We start from the raw sequence: 17,074 nt of genomic DNA, 5'->3' as shown, positions 1-17,074 counted from the left end.
CCTGAAGCCTGAAAAATTCCATGGACTGAGGAGCCTGGTAGGCTACAGTTCCTGGGGTCACAAAGAGTCGGACACGACTGAGCCACTTCACTTCACTTCACTTTAGGTTTCTGGTGTTCCTTAGTCTCTGCAGCTAATTCCCCTCCTCTTCCCTATTGCTTGTACTGGAAATGGTGTAGCACTGAAAAGAGGTCTGAAACCTGTATGACTTCAAACTCCGCAATAACTAGCAAATAATTTGGCAAAGTAAAATTTAGTTTTCCGGGTTTGAAATTCAGAAGGTTGAGCTGTTTTATCAATGCTGCTGCTGCTGCTGCTGTCAGTCGCTTCAGTCATGTCCGACTCTGTGACCCCATAGATGGCAGCCCACCAGCCCGGCCCCCCGCAACGCCCCCCCGCCTCCCCCCGCCGTCCTTGGGATTCTCCAGGCAAGAACACTGGAGTGGGTTGCCATTTCCTTCTCCAATGCATGAAAGTGAAAAGTGAAAGTGAAGTCGCTCAGTCGTGTCTGACTCTTAGCGACCCTATGGACCGCAAACAACCTACCAGGCTCCTCCATCCATGGGATTTTACAGCTAGTAATTGTTATTCTGAAATAACACATATCTGAATTGACGGAATTCACTTTAACACATATTTAATCTCCTACTGTTTTCCTGTTAAGTGCTGAGCTATAGGGTGAGGAAAACCAGTAGTGATCTTCGCCTTTTTTGAGGGTTATAGTTAGAGTGATGAAGAATAATAGCTACTCTTCTTTGTGCTGAATACACTCTGAACACCTTATCTAATTTTTTGAAGCCTGAATTTGTAGAGGGGCATTATGATCATGTCATAATTAAGTGCAGAGGTGTGAAACGAAGGATATGTTTCAGATGCATTCAGGTCTTTGATTATGCACTAGTTTATTTATTGACTTTAGCAAGCATCTGCCATATTAAAGGCATCAGATATTAACCTTTGTGGTCTTGATTGTTTATTTGGGAGCTAATTACAGTGAAGAATGATGACTGTCATGCCTGGGGAAAGGAAAGAGGAGACCATGGACATTTAGGGTATAAATTTTGTTGTTTTTATTATTTTCACGTATGGTACGGTGACTTAAAGTGGCCTATAGTGATTTGAAATGGCTATAATGTTGTGCTGTGCTTCCGTCGTGTCCAACTCTTTGCAACCCTAGGGACTGTAGCCTGCCAGGCTCCTCTGTCCATGCATTTCTCCAGACAAGCATACTGGAGTAGGTTGCCAGGGGATCTTCCCCACCTAGGAACAGAACCTGTGTCTCTTGTGTCTCCTTCATTGGCAGGAGTGGTTTACCACTAATGCCACGTGGGAAGCCGGACGATAGTGTTATTAAGGTATAAATAATGTGAGGCTGATGTATGGAGTCAGTCAGGTAGCTGATTGTTTAGCACCTCTGTTTCAACTTGGGTTTGATGGCCACTAATCATCCTGGCAAATCCAATAGTGCTTGTGAAGTGACTGAAAGTGCTGGGTCTCTGCTGCTCAGGCTTTCCTTTGGTTCTGGTGAGTGGGGGCTGCTGTCTAGCTGAGGTGCACGGGCTTCTCTTTTGTGGAATACAGGCTCTAGGGCATCTGGCTTCTGCTGTGGCATATGGGCTCCGTAGCTATGGCTCCTGTGCCCTAGAGCACAGGCTCCATATTTGTGGTGCGTGGGCTTCATTGCTGCATGGCATTTGGGATCGTCCTGGATCAGGAATCGACCCTGAGTCTCCCGCATTGGCAGGCAGACTCTTCACCACTGAGTCACCAGAGGAGCCCAAGTTTCTTCCTTCTGAAAGCTATCTCTGAAAGGAAAGCCATTTGCTAGTGCTGTCAGGGTGTTCTCAAATCTAATGATCTGGGATGCTTTCAGAATAAGTCTGCTGTTAATTGGTAAATCTTCCTGACTTTGCTCATGCAGTAGAACCCCAGGCTTAGGGCAAGGGATTTTTTCGAGAGAGGGCTATGGTAATGGGTGTCAATGGGGAAGATCAATAGCCAAGGGTCGGACATGACTCAGCAACTAAACAACAACAACAGCAGCAACATGAATAGAAGAGAGTTTTATTTGAGTCAAAACTGAGGACTATAGTGGGCGGGGCTTCCTGGGTGGCCCTAGTGGTAAAGAACCTACCTGCCAATGCAGGAGACCTAAGAGGCATGGGTTCAACCCCTGGGCCAGGAAGATTCCCTGGAGGAGAACATGGCAACCCACTCCAATTTCTTGTCTGGAGAATCCCATGGACAGAGCAGCCTGGCCAGCTACAGTCCGTAGGGTCACACACAGTCAAACACAACTGGAGTGACTAGCATGCCCGCAGGAGGACTGTGGCCTGGAAAACATACTCTCAGATAGCTCTGAGGAAATGCTCTGGAGCAGACTGGTTTTCAACACAGTTTTATATCTTGTCAAAACAAAGAACATCATAACAGGAGTACATTTACATTCCTTCAAGGTTTCAAAAAGATGTCTACACAGTGAGTCAGTATCACCTGGAACGAGAGCTTAATCGCTGAAGTTATGATTCAATGCTGCTTAAAATCCTAGCTCCTGTCTGACCTGTGCGTCCATCTTCAGATCCTTCTCAATCTGATCATCCTGCCTTCCTTTTATAAGGTGATTAATTGGGTCACCTGCATAATTCAGGATAATCTCCATATTTTGAAATCCTAACTTAATCATATCTGGAAAGCTTTTTGCCATTTAAGGTAACATACTCACAGAGTCTGATGATTAGGACATGAACGTCTTCAGGGGGGCCATTGCTCAGACTAATATTTACCCCATAAATGTTGCCCCACATAATGTAGTCGCCTCACAGAAAGCTGATTTTGTGAAAGATGGAAAAGTGATTAACCACCTGACTGCTTTCCATGTAATATTATTATGTAGTTTGTATGACTTATTTAAAATTAGAATAAGAATTATCATTTTATATTGTTTTACCTTTTTCAAAGTATACTGCTTGGTAAATACATGAACTTGAATGGATTTGGACGTTAAAGGAGTTGCTGCTTCTCCTACAACTCAAACTCAGCCATTCTCTGGAAGAAAGAAGCCAGTACAAGTATGTATGCTATATAATTTTCCTCTTGTAGGATGATTCGTTAAATAATTTTCTGACTCCTTTCTTCATGTTTTTATGACAATTCATCCTCCCAAATATTTAGAATTAATACTTAGATGTGAATAACAGAAAATATTGAAGATAATCCTTACTTTAAAAGTGATCATTACTTGAATGTTTTATTTTTAATTAAGCTGATTATCAATGTTTTCTTATTATTTAAGAATTATCTATGTATGTCTGCATACATATAAAATATAAAAAATAAAAAAGGAGAAAGAAGAAGAAAATAATCAATATATATTTTGTGTTATCTAGGTAGGAAAAGAATCTGGGCTTCTGTTGTTAGGACTTTCACTCTTTTCCACCTTCCTAATATCACTACTGTATATTATTGATTAGGTGTAAGTGTAAAGCTACTTTGTCCTTGTAATCACCACAGAATTGAGAAAACATAAAATTTAGTTTAGAAATACATAACATTGATATATATTTCCTTGCTATTCTTACTGTTTCAAATATTGAATGCCTACTGTTTATCAGCAAATGCAATAAATGTTTCAACAGTTTACTTTATTCTTACAACAAACCTTTGAGTTAGGTATTATTTTTAACTTCCCTTATTTATTTTTATCTATCTATTTACTTGGGAGAAGGAAGGATTTATTACTTGCAGCAAGTAAGGAGAACAGTAGGGACCTTTTCCCAAAGCAGTCTCTCTGAACTGCAAAACTGGGGAAGTTTTAAGCTAAGGGTCCATGCATGTTCATGATGGGGCTTGAGCAGAGGAGAATTGAGCATAGAATCGGGGCAAAGGCTGACAGAGTCCAGGTTTTACTTGACTGAAGTCAGAAGTGTCAACAGCATCATTCCGTCCTCCACCTCGGTGGGGGCCTTAGTTCCAAATAAACCTAATTAGTTCAACATTCCTCTCTGAGATGTTTCAGGGTTCCTTCCAAGCATCCAGAGTTAATTGGAGGCTGGTGTCAGGACTCACTAAAGCTCAGGTTCTTTATTTCTGGTTGCAGAAAGCGTTTAGGGAGAGACAGAGTGATAGGTAAGAAGTGGATTTATTTAGACGTACGCATTGCATAGACAGAATATGATCCATCCCCAAAGGGAAGGGTGGCCCGGGGAGAAGCACATTCCACAGAGTATGGACCATCTCCCAAGGGGACAGGCCTCACCTGCTTTTAGATATGGTAGAACTGAGGCTCCTAGAGATTAAGTGACTCGTCAGGATTTTGAGCTTCAGTTCTGACCTCAGTATCTGTGCTGTTTCCTCTGTGTTCAGCCATCTTCCTTATATACATGAGTGACAGCTTTGGGGTTTTTGTGGTTCAAAATATTATGGGTTAAATCTGAACTATTTGATAATTTTAATCAAAGCAGCCCTTCTTGGGAGAGGCTATACAGGTGTAAGTTCAGAGAATATGCAAATCTCTGTACATTTTATGAAGGTTTGCTGTGAACCTAAAAGTCTTCTAAAAAATAAAATTCATTAAAAATGAATTGGATAAAAAGAAGTATTGGATACAAAAATATCCAACTTTTAAAATAAAAATATTTTTGGCTTTATGGGCTGCACAATGTCTCCACTTTGCAGTTTCTTTGAGAACACATAGGCAATTTGTAAATAAATGAACATGGCTGTGTGCCAACAAAACCTTTAGCATAAAAACAAAGCTGTGTCTAGATTGCTGATCTCTGGCCTAGGGATTTGCAAACTATAATTCATCTTTATTCTGGATTAGCTAGCACAATTTTATTGTAACTAGACAGGAAAGATAACTGCCATTCTGAAATATTTATCCCTATGGCCTCATTATTAGATAGACCTATTTAACAGATTTTAATATGTCTGTTAAAACATTTTCTTGGGAATAATAATGATCATGATGACGATGAAAACAACAGCTATATTCTATTTAGATCCTCTGTCCACAGAGAACCCCATGGAGAGAGGAGTCTGGCAGCCTACAGTCTGGTGTCGCAAAGAGGCAGAGACAACTGAACAACTAACACTCACTTTTCACTCTTTCATATATATGAAATTATATTGTAAATTTATTATTAATTAAATAGAACAAATATATATATTTGTTTTTATTTTATTATTATATATTAAATATATATACATCCATTTAGATGATCCTCTTATGACTTTACGTTCCTGCAATTTAACTATTTATTGGGACAGTACTTAATACAATGCCATGTTAAAGTTGATACTGAGCTGAATTTTTCTCTGAGTTTTTCTCGTAGTCTAAGTGATGAAGCCCAGTCTTGAATGTAATTTCTGTACTTGCTATCAATATAAAAATGACCCATTAGATAATATTTCATAAGCTGTAAGTGCTTATAAATAAATTATTTCCTGCTTTTAACTTTAGCTTTCCCTAAGATTCCTACATAGTTCTTATTCCATGGTGGCTAAGTTCACTGTAATATTCAGGTCTTTGCCTATTTTTTCCCCCCACAGGTACATAAAGATGACATTTTATTGTCAATGTATTGAGACATATTAGTTTTTTAAATTTATTTATTTTTAATTGAAGGATAATTACTATACAGAATTTTGTTGTTTCTGTCAAACCTCAACATGAATCAGCCATAGGTATCCATATATCCCCTCCCTTTGAACCCATTTTTTTAGCAATAAAATCAAATATTTACAAACATATACCTGTATATATTTGTCATTTTCTGCTTAAATCCTATACTGTCTTCCCATTTCCTTTGGGATAAAGCCCAGGCTCCTTACTTTGCATTATAATTTAACAGCTCTGTCCACTACCTCCTCACACTCTGGATTTCAGTCTTTTCTGTCAGCTCTTGCCTGTGGGCCTGTACAAGTACAGGTTATTCCTCCTGGCTGGAGCAGTTTTCTCCCTTCTCTCTTGGTCTGGCTAACTAACTCCTACCTATCCTTCAGAGCTCCATTTAAAGTTTCCTTTTTAATTTTGGAAAAAAGCTACCTCAGTTCCCTAGACTAGGTTGGGTACACACGCTCTGTGCAGGTGCTCTGTCTCAGCATGTATTTTCCACATTGTGAGTGAATGTCTTCCCAAGCAGAGTCCTATGCCGATTATTATCCTATCTCTGCATATCAAGCACAGTAGGGCTGGGGCTTCCTAAATATTTCTTATGTAAGCTTACTGAGAAAAATTATAATTGGTCTTATTGCTTTGGCACATTGGTTATCTTTTAAAGTATAAATAAATGACACATGCCTACTGATTCTAATTTTTTTAAATTAAAGCAAAGATGGACCTCAAATCATGTGCTATGGAGGATCCTTGCCTACCTGTGTAAGTTACATTTCTTCACATTTGAGCTATTTAATGGGTAAATATGTAAATATACATTGAGAAGCAAAAAGAGAAAGAAAAATTATATATATAGCTATGATTAAGAACTACAGAAAAGTTTATATACATGTTGATGCCCTGAAAATTATTCTGTCCAAACTGAAGTATTTCCTGGGATAGGATGGTAGGACTAAGACTAATACTTCTCTTGTTGTTTAATTTTCTAGTATTATTTTTCTATTTTCCTGAAAAAGTTAAAATATTGTTTTATTTAGAAAATTCAACTAAGAGCATTTTTTAAAAAATTTATGTAAAATACTGTACTTTTATTGGGATAGTCAAAATGGATTTAATGGGAGGTTATCTGTTCTTTAATCTAACCTTGAGGAATATGACAATTTTATCAGTCTTATTAAAGTGATTTAATTTTGGACTGGAATACATTAATTGTTATATATTTTAAATTTTTGCTTTTTAAAATTTGGAAGGATATGATTTTTATATTCTTTCAAATATTGGGTTGGCCAAAATGTTCATCTGGGTTTTTCTGTAACATCTTATGGAATCATAATATATAATCTATAATCAATCCAATATCTTAAATTACAGGGCTTCTTGGAAAATAGAAATTAAAAAGTAATATATTAACATGAACTATATAAAAATGACATTTTTATAGATTAACAGTGGGCAAATATCAGCAATTTCACGTGTTCCACAAAATAGATACCTGTTTGCTCATCCAGACAAAGAACAGAGCTAGGTGTATGTGCGAGATACAATCTTGAGCATGTGATGACAGACAGTTGTTTGCTGGGAAATGTCTAACAACTGGTTTTCTAGACATGTATTATAAGCTTATCATATATTTTGCTTGCGAATGATAAATAAAGTTAAGTATATTTTAAGTTGCTTATACATTTTCTGTGAAAATATCAATCAGGGTGAATATTGGTTGATACTTTCATTAATTGTAGAGTGACATGAGCGATTTCTTTGCTGAATCAAGTAATAGTTTTGCATACTAGAATAATATTTCTTCAGTTTTTTGTTATTCACCATGTGACAGTTACAGGTAATACTTTAAGTAATACTTTAAGTTTAATATGCACTACTGACATTTTCTCCAGCATGTTTATCAGCCTTGGAAGTCAACAAAATAATATATCAAGGCCTGATTCATAACATCTGCCCATATTTGTGTAAATAATCCCACTGTGGCTGATTTCAGTCTATCACTGAACATAGAGTTGGAAAGATATGCCAGCCATGTATTGACATTCAGATATGATAGCTATAAATAACCTCTATAAAGCAAGAAATAGTGAAGTATAGTAAAGCTATTAAGAAGTGAGGGTTTTGAATATTTATTACCTTTGTTTTTCATATAATTGATATAATTATAAGTTTACATAATTTTAGTCTTAATAATTCTGTGTTAACAACCTGTGCAAAATATTACTGAACATTTAACAAAAGCCTCTCACAGCTGGTAAGAGCCAGCACACCACTGGCTAAGTTTACCTGTTTATATAGTAAGATATAGCATATATGACTTGCAACTATTAAAGACTCATTTAAAAAAAAATTATGGGATACATAACTATTTCTTTCAGGGTCCCACAACTTGATCTGGGAAGCCTTGTTGACTCTGATGATGAGGTAATTTTTACTTGGTATTTCATATTATGAACATTTGAACACAGTGCTATAGGTAGCATATCACTAGTGTCATTTAATTTTATTTTTTTAGGATGGTTTACCATATATGCCACTTAGTACAGCCCATATTCATTTTAACCCAACAAATTCGTCTTTTGCTTTTGGTTGGGTAACACCATGTCACAAACTGTATAATCAGCATCATCTATATGACCTGGTTAGTATTTACTTCTCATTACCAACTTTCAGAAGTACAGCATGCACTTGTTACTCTATTTAATCCATAAATTTCATTATGGTCAATCTATGTTTTGTTTAGTTTAAATATAGTTAGTGTCTATTAGGATTTCCCTGGTGGCCCAGACGTTAAAGAACATGCCTGCAATACAGGAGACCTGTGTTTGATCCCTGGGTGGGGAAGATCCCCTGGAGAAGGGAATGGCTACCCACTCCAGTGTTCTGGCCTGTAGAATTCCATGGACAGAGAAGCCTGGCAGTCTATAGTCCATGGGGTCCAAAGAGTCGGACACAACTGAGTGACTAACACACACACATAGTGTATATTAGTATCTCAGACAATACTGTTGATGAATTTTACTTTGTTTTACATTTTTGCCTCACATAAGAATGGCATTTTTAAAATGCCTTACAAAATTGGTAAACTACAGGTTTATACTAATTGCAGAAAATTAGATCAGATGTTGCTAGCTGAACAATATAAAACTGGTCTCTTGAAACTTTTATGTCTCTTGACATACTTTAGGCTATAAGAATACTATAAAGTAAATAATAACTACTTATTCCAAGCTGTCTCCTTGGAACATATTTATCCTTGAAACAACATTAAGGGTTTTATTTCATGTCACAAGCACAAGTTCTGACTAGCAGTCTATGACCAGGTGGGCTCGCTTTTCTGTCTTTGTTAATCTTTTTCCATTCATGATCTCCGCCATCTTGTCTTGGTTAAATTACATGAAAGTACCTTAATCGGCATCATGTTACAGTTTCCACCCAAAGCCTCCTCTCATTCTTCTCCTGGGGTATAGACTTGGATACAAAATGTTTCAAATAGAAAATGTACTGGCTTCATCCTCCTGTTGGAGTTACTGTCCCTCTCTGGGACAGTATATATTTTCTTACTATTCTTTGGAGGTTTCTATTATCTCCTGGCTGTGCTACCTTTCATTCCATGGTCATGTGGAAGGGAGCCAGATAACACCGTAAGATAGAATATTTCAATATTCTAGAACTGGCAACCGGAGCGTCTCAATATTAGTGACCTCCAAGTTCAATGACTATTCTGGAAGAAATGTTTTGCAATGGAGGTTTTCTGAGGCAGGAGTAAAATAATCTATCTGTAACTCCTAAGTAGAGAGAAAAGTCGTTCTTTCTTCTCTCTGTTTTAGAGCTAGGACTGATGTCCAGCTGTGAAACAAGATACAGGCTTAGGGTATTTGAGGCCAGTGCCCACTCAGGCATGCTGCACCAGCTAAATGTTTTAAATATTACCTCTCCATAGAAAATAGATCATAGTTATCTATTTCTTAAGCATAAATGCTAAGGTAAATAGTAAACTTGTTTAATGTTAATAAGGAAAATTAATAGTAATTTTGAATTTTTTATCACGATAGCATCCTTTTTCTTTTTACTTCTTGGAGCAGGACAGAATACCTGAAAATTTGCCAGCACCAACAGACAAATATAAACTAAAACATCAGCAATATAAAACTGAAATGAAAGGGGGATATAAACAATACAGTCAGAGAAATGCCAAAAAGGCAAAGTCAAGTGTCACATATCAACAGACTCCAAGAAACAAGACAGATGATAAGGTAATGTATGAGGCTTTACAAAATTGTAATGGAATTTAAAGAAAACAGTGTTTGTATTATAGAAACATCTCTTTGCCTGATTTATCTTGCTGTTAATCATAATAAAATATAATAGGTAACACTTATTTCTATGTGCCAGGGACTCTTTTTAAGGACTTTACTTAAATTAACTAGTTTATTCTTCACAACAACTTCAGTGGGTTATTATCACCATTTTCAGATATGAAAAATTTAGTCATATGACCTAATCATCTTTTCTCTGTAGTTTTTCACTTGCCTTGGGTTGGAAATAAGGCAGTATTACATATCTGTTTCCCATGTAGCTGTCTTGAACTCTATTTGTCTCACTTTAAAGACTAAACTTTAAAGTCAAAAGTGGTTTCAGACTTTCAAGTGACCCTGTTTTATTTTAAAACTGTCATCACTCCATGATTGTTTTCTAGTTGAGTTAGGGAGATATTTTTAATATTATGAATTGCTGAATCTGTTATATTATAATTTAATCTTAATTAGATATAAACTCACCATTCATGAATATAAGAGCAAAGTAAACATGATAAATTTAATAGTGTTTCACAAGCATATTGATAAGGTGAACCTTGAATTTTAGAAAGGTTTGAAAGCATAATTTATGATACTACTGGTCATAAAGAAAGAGCACTTAGATATGATTCTTCATTCAGTTAACTTTTAATAAGAATAATGTATTTTCAGGGAAGTTTGATAGTTGTATTTACTTAGCATTTACTGTTGAGTAAAAAGAATAAGTTGTAAAACCTTTCTAAAATTCAACTTTGACCTTTCTGGTATGTTTGTGAAAAGCCTTTAAATTTATTATATTTACTTTGCTCCCATATTCATGAATGGTCAGTTTATACCTAAATAAGTTGTAAGTAGCTGTGGCATATCAGCTTTTTTTTTTTTTCTAGTCCATGTAGGGACTATCTAGAACTCACTAAAACCCATGGTATTTAGCTAAAAGCGTAACAAAAGTTATGGGATTATTTGGTCTTTTTAATTTTTTTTAATATAAATTTATTTATTTTAGTTGGAGGTTAATTACTTTACAATATTGTACTGGTTTTGACATACATCAACATGAATCCGCCACAGGTATACACGGGTTCCCCATTTATTTTAAAACTAATTTTCCAGATTCAAACAGATGTACATAAATATAGTATTCTAGTGTCTGTAATAGCAGGTGGGACAATTTCATAACTGTTTAGCATCTGGGTGTGTAGTAGCTGTAGGATCTACCATGTGATAGTTAGATTACTGTAATAATGTTGGGAAAACAGAATGAAAGTTCCTGTAAGTGCATGCTTTCCTTTTCATGGCAAAACAATTCAAACAGTTTTAAAGTAAAACCTTGATACCCTTGAACAGAAGTTCAAACGAGGATGCTTATTTACTTTTGGTTTAAGAGAAGAGAAATATTGTTTGCAAATCTTCCCATATGAATGAGTAAGGGTTTTATAAATAAAAGCCAATATTTGCATATGTTCTTTTGGAGAAGATCTTGTTTTACTTTTTTGATTTTTTTTAACCTACATATTAGAAGTTAATATGTCTTTGGTAGTCTTACAAAAAATCCCTGGTTTCTATATATTCTATATATAATAATCTTGTACTTATGGAGTTTGAGCAACTTATCTGATGTCATTTTAAATTATACTCTTATTAGAACCAAAACTGCTGTATAAATTTGCTGTTAATAAATCCTATTATAATTACATGAATTACCACTGGGATAGTAAATCTCTAGAAATAAAAGAGGTCCCTGATATCTGAAACATAGCCCCTCTTTAAAGCAGGAATTCACATGCAAATTGATTCTCTTTGCTGATAAAGATTGGACACGACTCAGTGACTTCACTTTCACTTTTCACTTTTATGCACTGGAGAAGGAAATGGCAACCCACTCCAGTGTTCTTGCCTAGAGAATCCCAGGGACGGCAGAGCCTGGTGGGCTGCTGTCTATGGGGTCGCACAGAGTCAGACACGACTGAAGTGACTTAGCAGCAGCAACAGCAGCTGATAAAGAAAAGCTAAAGTTAGATGAATTTAGAATCCAAGACAATAATTAAAGGATATAGCTACTAATTAAATAGGTTGATACATCAATCAACTGATAATATCAAACAGTAAAATAGTTCCAATCTGCTTTATTCTAAAGGCAAAACTCCTGTGTTCAGTTTTCCTTCCATTTAGTATAAAAGGTGATGAATCTCACTATCAAATTATTTTACCTCCTAAAATGTAAATTTATATATATCTGTGTGGGTACATAAATATATATTTTTAAAGTAATGAAATACCTTTAAATAAAACACTGAAAATCAAAATTCAGTTTTACAGGAAATAATATTAATTTCCAAATTAGTATTAATTAATAGTACTTGTATTCAGTTCTGTTCAGTTCAGTCACTCAGTTGTGTCCAACTCTTTGCAACCTCATGAACTGCAGCATACCACGCATCTCTGTCTATCACCATCTCCCAGAGTCCACCCAAACCCATGTCCATTGAGTCGGTGATGCCATCCAACCATCTCATCTTCTGTCGTCCCCTTCTTCTCCTGCCCTCAATCTTTCCCAGCATCAGGGTCTTCTCAAATGAGTCAGCTCTTCACATCAGGTGGTAAAAGGATTGGAGTTTCAGCTTCAACATCAGTCCTTCCAGTGAACACCCAGGACTGATCTCCTTTAGGATGGACTAGTTGAATGTCCTTGCAGTCCAAGGGACTCTCAAGAGTCTTCTCCAACACCACAGTTCAAAAATATCAATTCTTTGGCGCTCAGCTTTCTTTATAGTCCAACTCTCACATCCATACATGACTACTGGAAAAACCGTAGCCTTGACGAGATGGACCTTTGTTGACAAAGTAATGTCTCTGCTTTTTAATATGCTGTCTAGGTTGATCATGGGACTTCCCTGGTGGCTCAGACGGTAAAGCGTCTGTTTACAATGCGGGAGACCCAGGTTCAATCCCTGGGTTGGGAAGATCCCCTGGAGAAGGAAATGGCAATCCACTCCAGGACTATTGCCTGGAAAATCCCATGGACAAGAGGAGCCTGGTAGACTACAGTCCTTGGGGTCGCAAAGAGTGAGACACGACTGAGCGACTTCACTTCACTTCACTAGGTTGATCATAACTTTTCTTCCAAGGAGTAAGCATCTTTTAATTTCATGGCTGTAGCACCATCTGCAGTGATTTTGGAGCCCCCAAAATAAAGTCTGACACTGTTTCCACTGTTTCCCCATCTATTTCCCATGAAGTGATGGGACTAGATGCCATGATCGTTTTCTGAATGTTGAGCTTTAAGCCAACTTTTTCACTCTCCACTTTCACTTTCATCAAGATGCTCTTCAGTTCTTCGTCACTTTCTGTCATAAGGGTGGTGTCATCTGCATGTCTGAGGTTATTGATATTTCTCCCGGCAATCTTGATTCCAGCTTATGCTTCTTCCAGCCCAGCATTTCTCATGATAAACTCTGCATCTAAGTTAAATAAGCAGGGTGACAATATACAGCCTTGACATACTCCTTTTCCTATTTGGAACCTGTCTGTTGTTCCATGTCCAGTTCTAACTGTTGCTTCCTGACCTGCATACGGGTTTCTCAAGAGCCAGGTCAGGTGTTCTGGTATTTCCATCTTTGGAAGAATTTTCCACAGCTTATTGTGATCCACACAGTCAAAGGCTTTGGCATAGTCAATAAAGCAGAAATAGATGTTTCTCTGAAACTCTCTTGCTTTTTCGATGATCCAGCTGATGTTGGCAATTTGATCTCTGGTTCCTCTGCCTTTTCTAAAACCAATGTGAACATCAGGAAGTTCACGGTTCACGTATTGCTGAAGCCTGGCTTGGAGAATTTTGAGCATTACTTTACTAGCTTGCGATCATTGCAAGTATACCTTTTTTCACCAACTCTATAAAAAGACAAAATACCTACTAATTCATTCATTGTTTATTCTTTCAAAAATAGTTCTCTAATGTTTCATGATATGCAAGATATCTTTCCAAGCACTGGTTATAAGTCAGTGACTAAAACAGACAAATATCCCTGCTCTTGCAGGAAAATAAAACAGAATAAATGAATGAATGAACCAGTTGGGTAGCCATTCCCTTCTGCAGAGGATCTTCCTGACTCAGAGATGGAACCCGGATATCTTGCATTGCAGGCAGATTCTTTATCTTCTGAGTCCTCTAATATGATAGATGATGATAAATGCTATGAGTAAAGGAAACTTGGAAAGCCAAGGTTGGGGTTGTAGTTTGTACAGGATCATCAGAGATCTTTTCTATAAGGTAACATTTTAGGGCACATTCAAAAGGGGTAAGAGGCAAACCAGTTAGAAGAAACTCTCAGTGTCATGAAATAGGAGTGGGCATGGAGTATTTAAGAAATATTAAGAGCAGTGTGATGAGGGAGAAGAGCAAGAGAGAGGTGGGAGGAGATTTTTTCAGTGTGTTAAATGGAAGCAGAGGCTGCGAGGCAGATCAGAGAGGTCTTTATCTTCTATTCTGTTTTGTTGATAATGGGTTTTACTGTGGAGGCTATCCCAATAATCCAGGCAAGAGATAAGGATGCCTGCTTGCAGGTGGTTGCAGCAGATTTGGATAAGAAGTGGTCACAACGAGAAGTTCGATTCTAGACAGTTTCTGAAGGTAAGGCTCAGAATCTTTGGTGAAGGATTGGTTTTAGGCTTGAGAGAAAGGAAAGATGAAAGATGACTCTAAGGCTTTTTGAGCTGAGCAGTTCAAAGGGTGTATTTTTCATTAACTGGAGTGGGGGATATCACAGTGAAGTCTGATTTGAAGAGGTTAAATCTGAGATGCCAAGTGGAAATGCCACTGTTTCCCTTGGGTAAAAGGCTGAAAACAAGTTGAAACAAAGTAAGATGACTTTCAAAGTTTCCTCCAACCTATACTTAATATAGAACCTGGCTTATACTGAAACATGTCTGTTAATTTAATCTTTCTTAAATTTACCTTATATAATGTTAAACATCTTTTTGGTGACTGTCAAATCACTACTTAGGAAAAACAGCTATTAGTGGGTAAATAAATAAAATTATAAAGTATCCTCATAAATTTATTTCCCAATAGTACACACTTAAGATTTATTGTTCATTCATTGGATACATATACAGTGCCAACTTCATGTGGTCCTGCTCTGGCACCAGGAATCCTGCAATGAAAAAGACAGACAAGGTTCCTGCCCTCATGGAACTTACAACAGGAGAGGCAGGCAACAAATCATAAACAAATGTATAATAAGGTTTCATGTAGCAATCGAAGGTCATGGAGACGTCGAAGACTATGAAGATGAAATGAGACCTTTCAAGGAAAATCTAAAGTAAGAACAAGCCCTGGGGAGATATACTTGTAATCTATCACATTTTTGATAAGTTGTCATCCTATTGGAGCATTATATTTTGTTAAGGTCATATAAACACATCTAGTATTCAGAGAAAAATTTAGCATTTACCTCTTTAGAATGTTGTTAAAAGTTCAGAAATAGCAGACGTAAAACCAATGAATCACCAAAGCAGTAATTAATAAAAGTTTTGTGTACACACCAAACGGTCAGGTCGTGAACTGGAAGTACTCAAATTAAACATGGAAAGAGACCCAGGGAGCTATTGTTATAAAGCAGTTTACATAGTGTGGAGGCAGTGACTGTTTATGCTACACAGTGATTGGTTATGATACCAGAATTTTCTTAAATGATAATGGATGGGTTAGTGGTTACTTCATATCAGTTTGGGGGAACAGTTTAAGTTTCACTTATGATTTCTAGAGACATAAGCAGGAAGTAACCCTGGTGAAGTTAGTCTCACTTGTCTTGTAAAATAAGCTAAATTAAGCTTTGCTTGTATGACTAAACTGGTATTGTCTGCTCAGGGAATTTTTAAGGCTGGTTTCTGTTTGTGTTTGATTTTGACAATCTTAAAGGATACACCCATATATTAGTATCATTTTACTTGTGAACTTAGCTTTATAAATGAATGACATGCCCATATTTATTAACTGTATTTACAAAGACTCAAATGGACAATTATAATAGTTGCTGTTTTTTATGTAATGCTTACTATATGTCAAGTACTTATGAAATGTGTTGGCCATGTATCACCTCATTTAATCATTTTTTTGAGTACAAAACAGTTACTAATTAATTGCCATTTTATTTATGAGTAAACTGAGGCACAGAGATGTTTTCTAGCTAGAAAGTGGGAGAGCTGGATTCTATAGGTGGTCTGATTATCAGAGCCTATACTCTTAATCTGATGTATCCAGTCATTATTTTATTCTTTATATTGTTAAAAACAAATGTTCTAAGCATGCATATGAGGGTTCACTTATTGCTTCACATCTAGTGTGTACAAGGTGCAGAAGGCATCACAGATGGTCTGACAACTCTGGACAGGAAAGCCTTGCTACAGCAGGGTTATGCAGACAACCCTCACAGTCTCCAGCAGAGAACAGGAAAATCTGATGCTGTAAGTTATTGGTACTTTTACTGATTTGATAAACCGTTTAAGATAATTTGTCCTCCGAAATTTTGCATCCTTAAATTTGAATAATTGCTTCTGATAGTTGAAGTTGAACTGAGGTGAATAGTCATTAATACGCCAGGTTCAGTCCTCACTTCTACCATGGATTGACGTTTGGTATGTTTACTGTGGAAAAGTCATCTTCCATCTTTGGAAGTTTGTAAAAATTTAGTTTACACTGTTCAGAATGTTAACTGACCATGAAGACAATGGGCTAATCTGGTATCACCGCTTTCCCCACAAAGAAGTAGCTGGATAATCTTTTTGTTTTGAAAATCATAAGCTAATAAAACTGAAGGGCAGGGATAATGTAATTTTTCTTTAGGAAAAGGGAAGCAAAGCCCTAGTCTCAATGGTAACTTTAAATTATACCTTTTACAAAATCAATGAGATTTCTTAATGAGTATTACTTAGACTAGTTATTGTACAAGTAGATAATTATAGCATTTCTATAGTGTCCTGGCTTATGCAGACCAAGCCGCTTGAAGTTGGAGGCCATTGGCTCCCTAGACTCCCCCAGGTGATTAATACCTCAGGTACACCTGTAATTGATTGATGGGCTATCAGTGTGTGTTGGCTTAAAATTGAGAAAATTCTGCTTTAGATGGCCTAAATAATAATAAAGCAACGTGGATTTAGC

General features: G+C 36.7%; 1 protein-coding gene across 1 annotated transcript in view; it reads left to right on the top strand.

The window, feature by feature from the left end:
• Nucleotides 1–2,963: 2,963 nt before the first annotated feature.
• The window catches only part of CAPS2 (calcyphosine 2), a 40,291-nt gene continuing 26,180 nt past the window's right edge, over nt 2,964–17,074 (top strand). The window contains 7 exon segments of the mRNA XM_052640775.1: nt 2,964–3,068; nt 6,331–6,343; nt 6,346–6,379; nt 7,996–8,041; nt 8,133–8,258; nt 9,703–9,873; nt 16,258–16,380. Of these exon segments, the coding sequence (XP_052496735.1) occupies nt 2,988–3,068; nt 6,331–6,343; nt 6,346–6,379; nt 7,996–8,041; nt 8,133–8,258; nt 9,703–9,873; nt 16,258–16,380 (594 nt within the window). The 5' untranslated portion in view covers nt 2,964–2,987.

Source organism: Budorcas taxicolor, chromosome 5 (genome assembly GCF_023091745.1).
Source record: "Budorcas taxicolor isolate Tak-1 chromosome 5, Takin1.1, whole genome shotgun sequence".
Taxonomy (NCBI): Eukaryota; Metazoa; Chordata; class Mammalia; order Artiodactyla; family Bovidae; genus Budorcas; species Budorcas taxicolor.
The sequence above is the reverse complement of the archived record's forward strand: the minus strand, read 5'-3'. Positions and strand labels throughout refer to the sequence as shown.